At 34.0% G+C, this 20,121-nt stretch overlaps 1 protein-coding gene across 1 annotated transcript; it reads left to right on the forward strand.

Moving 5' to 3' along the window:
- The first annotated feature begins 234 nt into the window (after positions 1 to 234).
- On the forward strand, positions 235 to 19,827 carry LOC138316464 (probable ubiquitin carboxyl-terminal hydrolase MINDY-4). Its single transcript, XM_069258158.1, has 16 exons — positions 235 to 430; positions 2,929 to 3,048; positions 3,182 to 3,419; positions 3,845 to 4,035; positions 4,563 to 4,903; positions 5,487 to 5,658; positions 5,960 to 6,076; positions 6,215 to 6,303; positions 6,575 to 6,673; positions 7,141 to 7,207; positions 8,106 to 8,171; positions 8,421 to 8,491; positions 11,401 to 11,605; positions 13,148 to 13,328; positions 14,201 to 14,270; positions 14,986 to 19,827. Exons 1-16 carry the CDS (start codon positions 368 to 370, stop codon positions 15,032 to 15,034), a joined length of 2,139 nt encoding a protein of 712 aa, XP_069114259.1. The 5' UTR covers positions 235 to 367; the 3' UTR covers positions 15,035 to 19,827.
- Positions 19,828 to 20,121: the final 294 nt, after the last annotated feature.

Raw genomic sequence — 20,121 nt, forward strand, 5'->3', positions numbered from 1 at the left:
ATAATATTGATTCTAGAAATTACGAATTAAGCTAACAAGACATCTTTGTCAATGTGACCATATACAAATATATTATTGACTACCTTGTGTGAAGTACAATTTTACAACAATCATTTTCGCCGTTTTTTTTATTAAGAACTATTTCAAAATGCTATTTGTCATTTCTTGATTTTTACTAAGTTATAATTGATAAGAAACATATGATTGGATGCCATTACTTAATTAAAGTTTTATTACGTTTCTGCGTGACCGAGATCTTAGCGGAATGTTTCAATATGGCGGACGTCGGTTTGAGAACATCATCCGTTTGATAGTCGGTCCGATATTTGTCCACGTTATGAACGTCTGATAGTGATTTAACCTCAAGATGAACAACCTACGGGTGGAAGCCATAGCTTCCTCCATAGTTCGAGAGTATCTCAGTCGAAAGGTATATAGAATTTTAATTCTTGTACTCTGTTTTACAGCCGCCATCTCATGTGATGACCGGTTTTGAACGAATTTAATATCATCACTAGGCCTACTGATAAGCGACCAGTTCTCGCCGGGTACCAGTTCTTGCCATCGCATGTGTACTTGTATGATCACACACGAATTTTCAGACCACTTTTTGTGGAAATCAGCATGGTTATAGTGTCTTCTATCAGAAGATGGCTTTAGTGACTAAATATTTTCATGTAAATTGTGCAGATACAGATACGATGGCGAGAATTAGTACTCGGCGAGAACTGGTCGCCTGCCAGTAGACCTAGCCTACCGGTAACTACACTCTCTAACCGAACTTCACTCTGTCCCTGCAGCTTATACTGATATGGCCTTATGGGACTACTGAAAATACCACAAATAGGATAAGACCACTTATATATCTGCTTGCTTATTGCAGGAGTGCACATAGTCTTTAAATAGTCTTATTTGACAGGTCGGTAGCATGCTAAATTTGGCTATACTGGCAAGTGACCAGTTCTCACCGAGTACCAATTCTCGCCATCGCATATATATATATATATACTAAGCTTGTATGATCACAGACGAAATTTGAAACATTTTTTTGTGGAAATCAGCATGGTAGCTGTCTTCTATCAGAAGACGGCTTTATTGACTAGATGGATTTGCATGGAAATCTTACAGATTCAGATCCAATGTCGAGAATTGGTACTCGGCGAGAACTGGTCGCCTGCCAGTATAGATAGATTTGACTATATAGCCAAATCTGACATCACATATAGTGGACAAATGTTATCAAACAGGTGAGGTTTGGTCACATTTTTCTCTTGCAGTATGAAAGCATGGATGACGAAACATGTGAGTCGGTGATATGAATAATGTTTGCTTACTTGTTCATTTGCAGGCGACTTTTTAAAATTCCATCGTTGCAATTTTTTAGTATCCATTATCATTGTATAGTCCCCGGTAACAAAACTATAGCGAGGCTAACCAATATGGCGTCAATGTGTCGTCTGCAGATAAGCATCCACCTGATGAAGATTCGGGCCACAGGTGCGCTTGGAGCATGTATAGATCCCGTGCAAATTGATCATGTGCAAAAAGTGCTGTAGTCAGCTCATGATCATGAACAACAAGATTAAGATATGTGGCATATTTCAAATGGGAAATTTGGATTTTGTATATTTTTCATCAGAACATGAGGATGAATGGATGCGAGTACCAAAAAATGAAACAACAGATTTTTAAAAAATCACCGGAAATTATTTTGGATGACAAAAATATTTCGTTTTACCGATTCTCTAGATTCAGCATTCAATCAATTTTCAATGTGTACACTGATTTTGTGACCAGGTATGTCACTTTTGTTTACATTTGTCCACTATACGTGTTGTCAGATTTGGCTATATAGTCAAATCTAGCTATATATAGCCAGATTTAGCGTGCTACCAGACCTGTTTCATGTGTAAAAGGATACTGGAGTGGTTTGGTGTTATTTCATTTGTACATAGTTTTAAATATGGTCTAGATCTCTGTCACTCAGCTGACGGAGCATGCTTCTTTAGGTCAGTCTGTAGAGTCGTAGTTTTTCACACCTGAGACCTGGGTTTGATACCTGCATGGCCATGGCAGTCTCAATATGAATCAGGTTGGGCACATGTTAATTTATTGCTATTATAGCAATATATTTATATAGCTATAATAGCTATTTATAGCTATACAAAACTGACAGTAAACAACATTTTATAAGATAAAAATGCTTCCGTTAAACAGCAACTCCTGAAACTTACTATGGTTTGTTTATAAAAATCATTCGAACAAATTGAAAGCATTTTTAATCAAGTATGATTAAGCTAATTAAGTCAATTATTGCTCTATTGTTTCAAACGAAAAGTACGTGGTTGCATAGTGTTCAAATGACCCTTAACATCCCCTGTAAATTCCAGGCGTCGGTTTTTCTTGCAAGCATTTTAATCTCCAGAAATGTTATTTTTTGCTTGTGTCTTTAGCTTAAAGCTAAAGATTGTTTTTTCTTTTTTTTTTTTAAATTGAAAATGTTATTGGGAATTTTGGTATGTGATATTTTTCTAAACACAAAGCCGTTTGAAAATTGCATTTGTTATATGCCACGCCAATCAAAATCATGATACAGTTATATGTTCTTCATGATAATATGTTGTCAGCCAGTATATACATGTAGATCCCCACCCTAGGACTACACTACAAAAAAAGTATATTATATCGCTTAGTAAGCCTTTAAATTGTATAGGAACAAATTGTTTGAATGCATTTTAAACTTTGCTACATATGCATTTTTTGAGTACCATATATCAATTTAACAAGCTTTAAATGCAACTGGAATATCTTAATTAAAGAAGTATTAAAACAAAAAAAGTTGATTCATAAAAAAATGTGGATGATCCACTTTTTGATCACTGGTATATCATGATCATGATATGATATTATTACTTTTAAACTCTGCAGGGCTTGAAAGGGACGCTTCAGTCAATGGATGAGGAAATGCCCAGGTCTGATGCATGTATTAGTAATCGCCAAGCTTTGATGAAGGAGTTACGAATTGAAAAATTGATGAAGAAAAATAAGGTAGGATATGAGGATGTATATATTTTTATTTAAGATGAACATAAATGATGTATATTTAATTTAATGATCTAATGAAGCCTTGTCTGATAGTTTGAAAGACTGATTACATCATTTGATGAGTTTTATTTTTCAGGAGATGATTGAACCTCTACGATCTATGATAGAAGTAGTAACTAAATTCTTACTGGAGAGAACTGAAGGAAATCTAGACCGGCCAAGTAGCTCTAAAGGTCGACAGGGTGATCGTAGTCCAGACACACTACACTCCCCAGGAACAGATAAACTGAACTTTAAGTTTTCAAGTGAAGCCATGGCTTCTACCTCCTCAAAGAGAAAGACTGCAGGCTTTGGTTCTGCTGCAAGTGGTACATGTAAGTAGTATCTTAATATCAGGACGAATGGAAATCAATATTGGTAATTTGTGATCTGACTTGTTGCTAAATCTAGAAAAAATAATATTTCAAAAAGTATTAAACTATAGCTAGCTACTAACTCTGAAACCTAAGAATTCCTTTGTGATTTGTGCCATATATTTATCTCCCCTTGATTGAAAAGTTATTCGATAATAAAAAAAATAAAATGAAACCACAATTTTATGATTGCTTATTAATATTTACTTATTAATGTAGTTATTTTTTAGTGTATATGTAAGTGCCAGTTTATTTAATTGATACACTGGAAAAAATATATTTTTTCACATGGAATCATTCAGTTGCACAAGGATCCATCTCAAAGACTTGCAGCCTTTTATATTTTTTGTCATGTGATATGTAATTGTCTTTGTTATACATTACAGCCTCCAATAGGACAGAGACAGGTGATCTTGTGATTGAAGACAACCTTGAGAGTGAGACAATTCTAGGTGATGGCAAATCTGGTGTCCTTGGCCAGGACACATCTGATGTCACTTCTTCCACACAGAAGACACGACCTCGCTCCTCTAATAAACACAGAGGTCTCTCTGGGCCTATCACTAGTAACTTAGATGTAAGTTAACATACCCGGTTCAATGTAATAGAAAAAATTCATAATAGATATTATACAAAAAATGACTTTTTGTGGTTTAATACTATGTTAACCCTGAGAAAGGTGATATTCCCTGAGACCAAAGGCTGAGGGAAATATAACTTTTCAAGGGTTTAACATGTACATTTACCATTTGTAAAATATTTTTTTCTAGTCCTACCACATTGTTGTCTGCCATGTCTGCTAAATATATTATGGATATTGTCTGATGATCAACAATGCTCTAGTTTGATTGGTCAAAAATGTGGAAGACACAGGGAATTCCTTGTGTATATCTATTCATATTTATAGCCAGGTTACCAGATTTGTAATGTCAATTAACCTCTGAACAGGTTCATTATATTGGTTTCAGATTGACATTGCATTTTGTCGAGACCTGTCCAAGTGCACTAAACCAATTAGAAAACGGCAAAAGTTAAATTCCTGTAACAAAATCTATTTTCATTTGTATCATTTCCTGAATAGTTTATGGTTATTATTGTGTCCAGGAAAGACGAAGAGGCCAGCGCTCGCGCCCTATGTCTGGTGTATCTAGGAAAGGAAGTATTCCAACACCTGCCAATGATAAAGAAGCTCCGTCGATATCTGCCAGCAACAGGGAACCTATAGTAGTGGCACCTAAAAGTGATCTGGAAAGTATAGATACATTGATTTCACGACCCATGGAACATCGCAAATCTATACAAAATGTCTTAGATGTTGATACTCCTGTGAAATCTGGTAAGATGAGTCGTCGTCAGAACTCAGTAGAGAAAGAAGAGACTCACTACAGTGTTGACAAGTCAAGTATCAGCAAAAATCAACCCGCCCGGGAATCACTGCCACAAAGGTACAACAACAGAGTACACAATACTGTATAGTATAGCGGCTAGACTCTCCATGTGTTTTAATTTAACTGTATTCATCTTTTCATCGAAATCTGCAAATTCTATGCACCAGCAAAATATTCAGAAATCCATAAAAATTATTAAAGGACAATAATATTTTATAAATTCAAGAATTTTAAAAGTATTAGTTTAGATTAGTTTATCTTGAAAACTTGTATACATTATAATTGTATTTTGATAGTTTTAGAATCGCTAAGGATATTTAGTGAACAATTATTCAGAGTATACATATGCCTATAACAGTCTGTTATTATGGCTGTATAGTTTGAATTGCTGTAGCTTAAATTTGATCATGTGTTAAGAAATGTAAACACCTAAAATATAGAGGCATTATTGGTTTTTTTACCACCAGTCTCATTATTGAGATTCCAATGATTCATTTCAGAGTTTTAAATATTGGTTTCTATGAAATGTTTGATGATAGATCAAAGTATGAGGAGATAATCTGGTTTAAAAATTAACTGAAAAAGTATTAAAAAATATCTTAGTAAAATCTGTTAAAGAAAGCATTTTTTTCTTTTGTAGTAGGCCTTCATCTTTTAAATCTACCTCGACTAAGGTCGGTGATGTAGAGATTGGAGATATAGATGACCTTGACAATGAGGTATCAAATCTTGACCTTGGTCCAAGACTTCCTGTTGGAAGACCGATTCAAAACCTTGTGCATGCTAGACCTATCACTCTACAGACAGCTGTTGTAAGTTTTATTTGTAGATTTATGGTAAAGTTGAGCATAGTTTGTCTATGCCCATCATTGTAAGATGGACAAGTAGCAATGAGATAGGTAGAATGCAGATATTTAATAAAGTTATAATAACAGATTTATTTCTATCATAAAAAAGAAAGGTTTAAATGTTATTGCAAAAATAAAAACTACATGCATAAATAATATAAAGATATATGATATAGCTATGTATATACTAGATGTATAGATAAAGTGAAATATGAAATATGAAAAGATAATGGTCCAACATTTGTTGTATTATTTTTGTTTACAGAACCTAAAGACAATTATTTTTGGCCATGCCAACCAGAATTTCAATGATGAGTGGCGATACCAGAGCTTTACATTCTGTGATCTACCAAATCTCAAGTTTGGCATTGTACAGAAAAAGGTAAAGAAAATCAAATTGATGATATTTACGGTATAGTGAATATAGTTCTAATAACAAACTCGGAAATTTCTGCACTAGAATATAAATATACCCTGGTAAATGAATCTTGTTGAATGTGATTGGTCGTATCAATTGTAGGGTGGGCCATGTGGTGTACTAGCAGCAGTTCAGGCATGTGTGCTACAGGAGATGCTATTTGGAGACAACCCAGTACCATTTAGTAGATTGTAAGTAAAAAGATCTATCTCCAAACGTTGGTATTGAAAGCAAGTTATTTTAAATTGGAAGTAAAAAGATCTGTCTTAACACATTTTGAATGTTAAAAGCAAGCCATGTTAAATGTTTGATGAACTTTCCTTGCACAATTTGATTGGCACTCTATTGGAATGTTTGTGTCGGCACTCTATTGGAATGTTTGTGTCGGCACTCTATTATAATGTTCGCATCGGCACTTTATTGGAATGTTTGTGTCACTGAGTGTCTTTGTGTTATTTACAGCAGTGACCCCAGTATAGAGGAACGTAGTGGCTGCTTGGCAACGGCCCTGTCACAGATCTTCTGGAGAGCAGGCGAGAACAAGACTGCAGTCGTCGTGCTGTAAGTGTGCAGTTGTCGTGCTGTAAGTGATCCGCTCTATCTCATAATTATAAGCAACACATAAACTGAGTGTGTTTTTGTTGTTTACTGTATAGACCCCAGCATAGAGCAACATACTCCAACAATGTTAGAGGTATAGCACATTATGTCGTGTCTATAACCTCTAACAGTCGGGGCAGGATTCGTACGGTGCAGAAACATCACTTTGTAGTACATGCTACATTTTGAAAATGTTGGTTGTCTATTATGAAAAAATATCTTTTTTTTTTCAAAATGTATTATTTTTTTTCATCTTTTATAGCAGTGCAATAAATCAATTAAATTAAATATACTCTATGACATAGACTGATTTAACCAATTTTACACTAATCTATCACTGATGAATTTCCTGATCTGCACAAAGTACATTTATTTGCTTGCCTTAAGATTGAACAGTATATGGTTGTCATATTGGTTCTTTATTTTAGTCCATCAGGAAAACCTCAATTCCAAACAGGAAAGGGAAAATTTAAAGGGGATGATTTAACAGAAACGGTAAATAAATCTCCTCTTTTGATCTTATTGCACCACAAACATGTGTACATAACGATTGGAAACTCCTTCATTGTCTCTGCTGATCACAGAGGGAATTTTCTTTTATTGGTGTTATTAAAATTTTATTTTTTTCTCTTCCCAAAAACTGTACCAAAACCATATGAAAATTACTGAACTTTCATAACATATCAAAGTTATCCTCCTGTATTTAAGTATTTAAGAGTTATATGAAAAAAAATCTAGGCACATATAGGAGATACATCTGCTGATCGTAAAAATGATGGAGTTGCCGATCTTTCTAATTTTACCTACTAGTCATTGCGTATTTCATTCCAACCACAGGATTCAAGATCTACTATTACATACATACAAATAATTTCAAATTTTACATGTCATATATTACAATATATTTCTTTTTAATTATGGAACAGAATAAAACAAATTAGAGAATTGTGTACTGTTACAGTATAACATGATCATTAAAACCTCAGGCCTACAAGTTTTAACATTATCAGAGAGGCATCGGGCTTAAAAATTAGACCTCGACGACAGGTAATGAAAGATCCATTGCTATTTATAACCTGATACAGTTGATAGTCATATACCACAGTGATGATGTAAGGAATGTGATTTCACAGCAAAGCTGTTTATGTGCTCCATGGTTTGGAGCATTCCACTCATTTCACAATTAGAAACATTTGATTTAATGGTTATTCTTTGCAACATTCATGACAGTAAGGAAAGAAAGAAATTCATTTTTTGTTTAAAGTCATAGCTTCATAGTATCCAAATAACCAGTGTAATTTTCTACACAGGGAAAGTTCCATGTCATACTGTAACAGTAGTCTTTCTGTTCAGTTGTTTCTTGCTGTTCACTACATTTTATATTTTTTTACAGTTGATGATCAACCACTTTAAAACTTATGCAGAACTAAAAAGTTTCATTACCCAGAATCTCAGCCAGGTGATTGTTACAAGCATTCTAGTTTTTGTCATGCTATAAACAAAATGAGACAGAATTAAATAGAATTATTATCCACCTTGAATGAATACAATTACATGTATCCTTAATTATAATATCAATAACAGTGACTTTCAAGTTTCTGTCAATACTGGTCATTCCTTTTTCCCACATCTACAAATTTAATTTAGCAAACCTAATTTCATACAAGTCATATGTCCTTTAAAGATGTATGTTTTAATATGTTGACAGTTTGAGCTGGATGGTACCAGTGGGGTCATTCTGGCTCTCTATTCATGTATCATGTCCAGGTTTATGGATTTGTAAGTACATACTTCTCAGATATAAAATTTGTGTTTGCAGGAAAGTCATTGTAATGATGCCATTCAATGATATTTAAGAAAAACTCGATTATAGGATATGATTTGAATATAATGGTTTAAAAACGCTATCTGTCAACCATACAAGGGTTTGAATTTTCATTCTTAAATTACTTGCTAAATAAATGCTCCACTGCTGACAAACAGTATTTTTCTCTATCAAAAACAGGAGTAGACAAATGAGTGTTCTTCTTCCATTACAAATGTTACTAATTTAACACATACCATTACCACCATTTCCTATATGGAATGAAGTACTGAATACGCATGCAACAAAAGCAAAATAAATTACTTTTTACCGTATTATTTTTATGTTAATTAAAAATACATACACACGATAACACACACTATTGTTGTTCAAATGATGAGTATCGTGTATGCTTTATCTGCGGTGGAGCATCTTAAAATTATAATAAATCACTTACATGCATTAATAAGTAACATTACGACTTTGGAAACCCTGGCGTCACTGCTCTATTGTTGTGACACAAATGATAGAGCAGAGATTTCTGGGTTCCTACTATGGGGAATTTGATATGGGTTTCTCAGATGGTAACCTATATTCGCTAAGGCAATATTTTTATAAATGATGTATTTATAATTAATATAGACAATATTACTTTTTTCCAATGTTCCACAGTCCTAACAATCCTCTCAGATGTAACGTCATATTTTCGTCCGCCCCCCCCCCCCGTCCGCCGTCCGCCGTAAATAAGCAAGGCAGAGTCACTCATATTTGGCGTGTATTTATTTACAATGATGTATTTATGATATTGCCCTGGATTCATGTTGCTGGGCATAAAGGTTCTAAATCGAATACTATAACTTCATCAAGGTCACGAGGGTCAAATAGGCAAAAAATCCTTTAAACAACTTCTTGTGAATAACTAAGAGGCCTAGAGACCTGATATTAGGGCCTTGGCAATGCTGGGATGAAGGGCTACCAAAAGTTTGTTCAAATAAATGACCTTGACCTTCATTCAAGGTTCACGAGGGTCAAATAGGCTAAAAATCTTTAAACAACTTCTTCTCAAGAACCAGAAGGCCCAGGGTACTGATATTTGCCCTGTGACATGCTATTGGATGAAGGGCTACCAAGTTTGTTCGAAATAAATGACCTTGACCTTCATTCAAGGTCACAGGGGGTCAAATAGGCTAAAATCTTTAAATAACTGCTTGTGAATAACTGAATAGGCACTAGATGACCTGATATTAGGCCTGTGGCTTAGAGGCTACAAAGTTTGTTTCAAATAAATGACCCCTGACCTTCATTCAAGGTCTAGGGTCCAAATAGGCTAAAATCTTTAAACAAATTCTTCTCAAGGAACCAGAAGGCCCAGGGGTACTGTGGACATGCTTGGATGAAGGCTACCAAGTTTGTTCAACATGAATGACCTTGACCTTCATTCAAGGTCACGAGGGGTCAAAAAGGCTAAAATCTTTAAACAACTTCTTCTCAAGAACCAGAAGGCCCAGGGTACTGATATTGGCCCTGTAGGGATGCTGGGATGAAGGGCTACCAAGTTTGTTCAAATAAATGACCTTGACCTTCATTCAAGGTCACGACTGGGTCAAATGAAGGGCTTAGGCTCAAATAGGCTAAATCTTTAAACAACTTCTTCTCAAGAACCAGAAGGCCCAGGGTACTGATATTGGGACTGTGACATGCTTGGATGAAGGGCTACCAAGTTTGTTCAAATGAATGACCTTAAACCTTCATTCAAGGTCACGGGGGTCAAAAAGGCTTAAAATCTTTAAACAACGTCTTCTCAAGAACCAGAAGGCCCAGGGTACTGATATTTGCCTGTAGGAGCTGGGATGAAGGGCTACCAAGTTTGTTCAAATAAATGACCTTGACCTTCATTCAAGGTCACGAGGGGATCAAACTTCTTCTCAAGAACTAGGCTGATAAATTCGAAAATGACCTTTAATACAAATTAAACAACTGCTTGTGAATAACTTGAGGCCTAGGCCTGATATTAGTGACCTGTACTCTTGGGATGAAGGGCTACCCAGTTTGTTCAAATAAATGACCGACCTTATTCAAGGTCAAGGCTAAAATCTTTTAAAAGATTTGTTCAAATAATGAGGTCGATGGGACAATATTGGGACTGTTGCTTGGATGAAGGGCTACAGTTTGTTCAAATTTTTAACCCATTCAAGGTCACGGGGGTCAAAAAGGCTAAAATCTTTAAACGACCTCTCAAGAACAGAAGGCCCATCATATTTGGCCTGTTTTATTTGATGCCTTGACCCTTCATTTTCAAATTCCTAGAGTAGAGATATTAAGTGAAGGGACCATGTCCAAATGAATCAGGCCCAATGGATACAAATCAAGGTCACTCAGGCTAAAATCTTTAAACGTAAAATAATAGTCAGATGACCGTTAAGGCCCACTTGTTTGATGCCTGTCAAAATTTTTAAATAAAAATTCACTTGTCAAGATCAGACATCAACATATCCTCAAAAAAAAAGAAACTTTAAAATTTATGAATGATGAAATGCATATGCTCCATCATGTACTCTGAGATTAACAGTTGAATCTCTGTATATTTTTCAATACATTTTACATCTTTTACACTTTTACTGAGATTTTTTCGATGTATAACTTTACTAAACCGGTGAGTAAAACTTCAGAATTTCACAAGTGACGAGGTAATAATGCAAAAACATTGTTTGATTTTGGTTTTCCTTCATGTATAAGTCGCACATATGTAAAGGTCGCACTTCGGATTTACAAGGAAAAAAGTTGCGACTTTTACTCCGGAAAATATGGTAATTAATATCCAGTAATTTAAAAGGCCTTGTTTAATTCAAAAGTAATACTGAGATTACTTAAAGTATTAACACAGTCCAGTTACGAAAATGTACACATTTGTTTTTGTTGACCAGGACATGGTGAACCTGATCCTGACTGGTAGAGCTGTGTCTAATGTGTTCAATGATACGGTGGAGCTGGAGTCTGGAGACGGCTCCCCTGGTACAGTCCTCAAGGGCCCGAACGCTCGCTCAGACACTGGACTTCTATCTCTGTTTGAGCATTATGGATCCTGTCAGGTACATTTTGATTCATGAAAAGAAAAGTGTAACATATTCAATGGAAAAGTTTTTGTGATCCAGTGAAAAAAAGAAGGGAAATTCTTATCTTTTTTGAAAAAATCTGAGAAGCTCCTAGCCTCTGTGAGCTTTTATTTCCTCACCAAAGATTTAAGGGTCAGATAGGGAATGCATGTGTAATCATTTACAATTTTATTGTAATGAAAGGAAATTCAATAACAGTAGTAGTTACTAATTATAGATAAACAAAAGTTATTTTGCAATCATGAGATACAGGTATCTAAATCGATGTAATATATTTAGTCTTTTCAAACGAAAAATAGCATTTTTTGGAAGTTTTTAAGTCACCTGAGACGAAGTCTCAAGTGACCTATTCTAATCGCCTTTTGTCCGTCGTCGTCCGTCGTATGTCTGTAAACAATTTACATTTTCGACTTCTTCTCCAAAACTGCTGAAGCAATTTCAATGAAATTTTGCACAAACCTTCTAAGGCATAAGGCCGATCAAAATTGTGAATTATATGTTCCCCACCCCCCAGGGGGCTGTGGGAGGGGCCAAAAGGGGTAAAATTGACTAAAATTTAAAAAATCTTCTTCTCCACTCACAGATGTGATGGAATTAAATACTCTTCATAGATAGAAAGGTCCTAAGGTTCTTTACAAAAAATTGTGAATTATATGACCCAGGGGTCTCTGGTTTCCCCCTGGGGAGGGGGTTAAGTTTACTATAGTTTATATAGGGAAAACACATTTTTGAGTATTATTTGATCATTTGTAATAGGAAATGAGTCAAATATTGTCAGAATTATCAGTATGAGATGACCATTGAATCCTATTAACCAATTTTCCATGACTGACCCCGAGGGGCCTTGGGGCGGGGTCTTAAAGGTCTTGAGGTCCTTTTCAAATATTGTGAATTATATGACCCTGGGGTCTCACGTTTCCCGCTGGGGAGGGGGTCAAGTTTGCTATAGTTTATATATGGAAAACACATTTATGAGCATTTTTTGCTCAATTTTCATAGGAAATGAGTCAAACTTGTTTAGAATTATTAGCCTGAGATAGCATTTTAACATCATATCCATATTGGTCCTGGCCGACCCCCAGGGGCCAGAGGGATGGGGCCAAAAGGGCTCAAAATGGATAACATTTCAAAAATCTTTCTTCTGAATTCACAGATTTGATGGAACCAAATAATCTTCATAGATTAAAAAGTCAAATTTATAAAATCACTGACTGACTTCAAGGGCCTGATGGGCCAATATATAGTGTTTATATGCATGTCTTTGTTTCATTCTGTATCTGAACTCAGGTGACCGTTAAGGCCTATGGGCCTCTTGTTTAAAATCATATTTATATGGATATACAGTGCACAATGTGTCATTGAGATTTTCTTATTCAAATTGACTGAACATGTGTAGTGCTTTGTAAGGTATCTTAAAAATGTGAAAAGGAAACTGCAGCAATGAAAGATCATACATCTTACTGTCCATCATTGTGTACATCATCAATAACGGGCCTTAAAATTGTCCTTTGTTGACAGGTAGGGACCTACCTAAAGACTCCCCGTTTCCCTATATGGGTAATCTGTAGTGAGAGCCACTTCAGTGTCCTCTTCTCTCTCAAGAAAGATCTGGTCAGTAACTGGAAAGCCGAGCGAAGATTTGACCTCTTCTACTACGATGGCTTGGCCAGGCAACAAGAGCTAATCAAGCTGAGTGTCGGTCAGTAGTATGCTTTTATTGTTCTCATATTTGCTGGTCATTTCATTCAGGTTGGAAAGTATGGCTTAAGTAAAAAGATTTGTTACATAGCCAGTGGGTGTTTCTTATCAATGTTTAATGTCAATTTAATCGGCGCTGAAGTATACTCTTACTTAAAAAATATAAATATTTCAGCATTGTTCATCGATCTCAGATTTTCATTTTAAAGGCCACTCAAACATATCAACTTTTGTTTATGTGCAATTTAATTTCGTGATCCAAGTAAATTCATGAAATTTTATTTTCATGAATTAATACAGTCATATATCTCTACATCATTAATATTGATAAGAATTTCTATTAAAGTTTTATTTCCACAAATGTTTATGTTTGCAAACTTGTTTTTAAAAGTAAATCGTAAAATTTAGTAGCAGCAAAAGAGAGTTTACAGTATTCGAAATGTCACAACTGTCACTGATAGAGGAACAGATCTAATGTCCTTATATATTTGTTTGTGAGTTGTAAACATTGATGTACTGTATGAATGGCATACTTCCATAATGGTATCAGGTATATAGTAATGTGTAGTGATGGAGGTAGATACAAAAAATGTAGTATTTTTGAACATTGTCTTATTTATAATTGAGGTGAATTCAGTCATGTGCGGTATTTGATTAAGGATTTGTAAATAATCTGATTACTATTTTGTCTGGTTTAATTAATGTTCTTCAAAAAGATTTTATTTTGTTATCGAAATTCAAATACTAAAAGTTCTTAAAAATTATTTAAAAAACTCTTTTCATTGATTTCTTTGTGTTGGGTTGTCTTACTGTGTAAATGCAATATGCTCCATGTAATTTGTAATATCTCTAATCTTACCAAACCTTTTACAGACACCACACTTAAATATGAAAAGGGAGAAGAAGAGCTAGTGCCCCCATTGGAACATTGCATCAGAACAAAGTGAGTGCCATTCTTCTTAACACAACTTTTATAGTATCCTTTTTTGTCTGTTTGTGTTTTACGTCCTATTAAGAATTCAGGTCATTCAAGGACATTTATATTTACAAGGTCAGGAGGTGGAGGAAAGCAAAATTACCAGGTACCTATAGAAAAACACACCTAACCTATGATCATTACTTAGCAACTGCATCACGTGAAATTCAAACTTGAAGCCCATAGATTGATAGTGGTAATAGGTTTGAACATCTCAAGTACTGGACACTGCGGCCTGTAATAATGCTTTCCTTGGCATGCCAGCCTATATTTCGAAGTTCTTCTTCGTTCTTGTTCCAGTTGCTAAATAAGGATTAAATTTATTTTAAGTTATTGCTCTGGTTGATGCAAAATTTAAAGATGTCTATCACAATCACCATCTTGAAAAACAAAAGCTTAAAACTACTTCTTGTTGAAATGGTGCGTGCCACCAAGTTAAACGTTGGTAGGAATATTCGGATACTGGTGTCGTGTAAAGTTAAATGTTGGTAGGAATATTTTGATACTGGTGTCATGTAAAGTTAAACGTTAGTAGGAATATCTTGATTGAATAGGATCCTTTACACCATTGCTATCTTTTTAAGATTTATAAAAACAATTTGAAATGGCAGATGGTATCTGTTAAAATCCATGAAAGGTTTTATTAGTGGCAAAATTTCTGATGTAACTGGTGTCTTTACAGGTGGAAAGGCAGTGTTGTGGACTGGAACGGAACAGAACCATTATTATGACATGGGACACACTTACAGCTGGAGTACCAAAGAATGTTCTATCATCACCAGTTACTCAGTCAGCATCAATCACTAGTATGATATTGTTATAGAGATACCAGTATATACTGATGGCTACAACAAATAGTGCCTAGTAATTAATTCACCAGATGCGTAAAACACTCGTGATTCATCATCTGAATATAACTTCTCTTAGTTTATAATTATGATTCTTGGATGTAACACAGCAAAATAGCTCTGTATGTGTCTCATAAAATTTGCAGTTTACAAAACATTAATCCTACATCATACTGTACAAACACTGAATGATACAGGGCCCTATGTGACATATATACAACAAGTATGCAATGATACAGGGCCCTGTGTGTCACATAAAGCCAATATACAATGATACAGGGCCCTATGTGACATATATACAACAAATATGTAATGATACAGGGCCCTGTGCGTCATATAAAACCAATATAAAATGCAACAGGGCCCTATGTTTCATACAAAACTAACATACAATGATACAGGGCCCTGTGTTTCATACAAAACCAGTATACAATGATATGCATTTATGGTAACGGCGTCAGTGTGATATGAAGGTTTATATACCCGAAGATGTAATATTTCCCAAGGGCTTGCCTTAGGGAAATATTACATCTGAGGGTGAATAAACCTTCATATCGTACTGCCACCGGGGACATAAATTGCTTATTATGCAGAAAATTCACAATTCCGTACTCTGTGTTAAATATTAATTAAATTTGCAATGAATAAAGAATGATGTTTTACGCTTCGTCTGCCATTGTAGTACAATCGAAAGGGGAGATAACTCTGTGTGAAACACCATAGGGGCACACGCCCCAGGAAAATACGATGTTCTATTTCCCTGTCATGTGATGAGTTTCAACTAATTACAGGCAATGTTATAAATTGAGGTATAATAATATAATATATAATTAAAGGGACAATTCAGTCTAAGAGAACATTAAAATTTGTATATATATCGGATAAGACAAGTTCTAATGGAAATTAGATCAGTCAGTTTTACTGTGATATGCCTGAAACGCCTATGGTGGTGACACGTGTGTGAAATATTCAATTTTGCTCGCTGTCCGCCATTACACACTGTGGTCGAACTTCTTGTATGCCGAACCCTGTCCCTTGCTCGTAAAGTAATGCAACTTTTGGCTAGAACTGCTCAAATCGCTCTGACAGTAGTGTGTTTACCTTATTAGGTGAATTGTCTTGCCTAAAAATCATTTTATCACCTTCTCAGTGGTTATGTAGTTTATTTGTTTAACGTGCGTGACTTTGGCTCGGGTATGGGTACAGAGTTAATATTGTACCTGCTTAATCGTATTGATCAACGATTCGATATTTCAACGATATTAATTAAAATACTTAACAATTTCGTGGAATTTGTCAATGTTTTACGTTATATGTTTCATAAGAAATGTAGAACAATACATTTATGCTATATTTTGCTTATTGGTTATGTAAAAGAATTTGCCTGAGTGAATTGTCTCTTTAAAATACATGTAATGTATTTTGCTCTATATATAGTACACCTTTCCAGCTTCAATATAAATAAATTTATTGTTCAAAAGACTGGGGATTTATTTAACATTATTATTAGCAATATGGAATGTGAAATTGTGATTTTCTATTCTATTAACTTATTAGGTACTAACTAAAGAATGTCATATGATTACCCGGTATTAACTGTGGAAGGAATCAATACCAGATAAGCTGGGTCATGTCCCTGTGACAAGATATTTCTATTGTTAAAATGAGCATTTACACTCATCTTTAGAGTGCCAATTGACGGTATCATTCTGCAGCAGTCATTGCTGAACTCATCAACCAACATAAACTGATCAAAAGTAATGGCTGCAGTATTATTAAATATAAATCAATGGAAAAATTTATTAACTTACAAATCAAAACTAATCTGAAAGCTTTTACTTGTGGATGATGTTTTATCTAATTTTGTAGTATATTTATTAGATATTTATCAATATGTATGAAAGTCGTGGAAAAGTTACTGTCAGTATAGATTACAAAATTAGTGTAATAATATATGATGTATATATTATACATCTAGAATTTTCAAAGGACATGGAAGTTTACTGTCAGCTTTAATATATTTCACTATAAAAATTTACATGTTCATGGACATTTTAAAGCTGAGACTTGAGTGAATGGAAATATAATTGTCCTCAAGAAGGAAATATCTCAGTGTGGTGTAGATTTTTCATGTACCATGGTATTTGATTTAGTTTAAGATTAAATTAAGATACATTCTCACTGATGTGTTCATGATGTGTGTAAAATGTGGTGTGGTGTGCCACTGTAATCTGGTATGTTACAATCTGATGGGCAATACGTGGGAAATAAAATTGATTTTGTTAAATTGTATTACCTCTTATATAACAACTCATTTTACCTAAAGTATATTGCTTTATAGAGTTTTAATAACAAGAGTTGCCAATAGTTACTCCATATATGTATAATATATATTGAATGCATACTATACATATCATATACAATGACATGCTTTTAAATATCAGGCCCAAGTGTTGCCAATGTGTTTTTTTAACTGATTAAGTTTAATTGCTATATTTTTCAGTTAACATTAAAACTAGTTTTGGGTGCCAAATATGTTGACAGAATTTAATGTCTTGATTCACACCAAAGTGCCGTCCAACAGACTCCAAGCAGAATTTCTTTTTAACATTAATAGACTAACTTTGGATTAATCTATATGTTTATTATGTTGACTGTTTTTGTCTTGCTGTGATCTTTGTTTTAGGTTGCGTTCTTCTTTTCAAATGTTTATGATGAAAAGTAAAAATAATTACTATATATATTGTTTGTATTATATATCAGACATTTACATGTACCTGTAATGTGATGGTAACTGATATCTCAACATGGCAATGTAATTAACTTGAGAATAATAGGTTTACATTTTTGCTACAATAAGTAAAAGTGAGGGAAATGTATAACTGGGGCCGCTCTGTGCCCCATCCTCCCTCTGAATTTTCAGTCTTGTTAACAGTTTTGAGACTTTATATTTACCATTATAGTAAATTGAGATGTACAGAGAGGTGTAATTATTTATGTCACACTTGTGATTTACTGTTGGGAATTGAATTTCATTAAATTTCGTGAAGTGGTATTATTTGTTACATTCAAGTTTGGTAGTTTTTTGAGAGTTACATACCTTAAATTAAACTTTTCTTTTTTACACATTGGTGGTTGTATTAGAAAGATAGATTTCATAATGTAACAATAACATACAATTTCTTTAAAGCACTGTTGTGTTTTTGTAATATTTTTGTTGTAAAAAAAATAATGATAATGATAGAATTACTGTCTTCAAATGACAATATCATTTAACAAAAAATGCAATCATTATTAATCAGACTTGTAAAATCAGTCTGGGGAATAACCAAGAAAAGAAATCCTCAGGTACTGTCTGTGATTGTAGCACATTCCAAATATCATAGTCATCAAATTTTTGCATGAATTTTCAAGACTGTCAATATCAAAAACACTCAAAATCTTTAGATCCTTAAAATCAACTTAAATTTGCAAAGTGAAAATGGAAATTGAGATACATGAGACAAATTAGTCTCTATTTTAGTAAACAAATGTTTTTTGCAGGCAACCTTCAATAAAAAAAAAACTGTCACAGGTATACATACAGCCAGGTATTATATCAATACACATGCCAGGTTCAGGTTCGTTGTATTTTAAGTACAAATGATTGATTGAAGTTGGCCAAAATATGTAAAACATTTTATTTTTTAAGAAGTAAAACCTGCGTTAGAAAACACCAAATAATTCCATATATGTTTAAAAATTCCTCCTGGAGTGGTAGCATTTACCTAGTGATCATCCCGGACATACAGTCACAAAAGTTATTTTTAGATGAGCACATCTATTTATATATATTTTTAACATCCATCCATTTGAAGCTTTAGTGTGAATATATAGGTTGTTGCCTTTAAGAAATTTTTGTTACACATAAGGAATCTTACTAGGAGGAAAATATTCTCATTGTTAGGAATAACTTTGGACCTGTAGTGTCTTATTATATTTCAACATTCACATGTGTACTGCAGGTCAGCTAGAATTATAGGAAATTGGGTGTTTTAACAAGTGTCAAAAGAATGTGAAATGATATAAACATTTGGTATGCATGAGTAGAAACTATTTTTGTTTAGGTATTCTAAAATTCATACTACATGTAATTATCTTAATTATAGTTTCATATATATGTGTTGGTGTCTCATCACTTTTAGTATGCAACACTAGTCAGTCCTATACACTACATATGTATTAGTGATGTGTCAATAAGGAACAGAAAAAAAGTCCTGGTGAAGATTGACTTTGATGTTTTGAGTGAAACGTACCCATTGAATACTCTCCAGTCACGGTGCCTAATACAAAACTATTGATTCAGAATCAATTTTGATTGGCTATAGATATAACCTTATACATTGTAACTGTAAAGCCATTGGATCATCTCTAATACTTGATAGTAATGTATACATAATTGATGTGGAAAAGGTGCTTTAAGAAATGCAATGGAATAGCTATATATATATCGTTTCAAAGGTATAGCTGTACATGTAGAAATTCTCCCCTGTGCTTGACATCCAGAACATATATCATTGAGGACAATTCTAATTATATGATATAGAACACAATATGTTTCGCCATGACCTTGATGTATTTATTTAATCACATTTTTAAAATGTTATAGGTTTAATAAACCATTTCAATACATAAGATAGTATTATTATGTTTTGTTTTGGATGATGGTGTGGTCGGAGTTTTGAATGATCCTTTTCCCCCTCCCCCCTCTCCCCTCAAATCCAAATGAGAATGAAATCAGTCATGATTGGATTTGACAATAAATAGAAGTATACATGTACAGTATATATGCCTTAGTCTGCTAAACCTGCCTATGCTTCTAAGTTTGTTTGTTGGTGGTTTTTTTGTTTTTTTTGATATATAGTCTATATTTTTGGCAATTTTATTTTTAAATGCCTAATAATATACAATGTAGGCAGGTTTAGCGGACT

The sequence above is a fragment of the Argopecten irradians genome, chromosome 2, assembly GCF_041381155.1.
Source record: "Argopecten irradians isolate NY chromosome 2, Ai_NY, whole genome shotgun sequence".
Taxonomy (NCBI): Eukaryota; Metazoa; Mollusca; class Bivalvia; order Pectinida; family Pectinidae; genus Argopecten; species Argopecten irradians.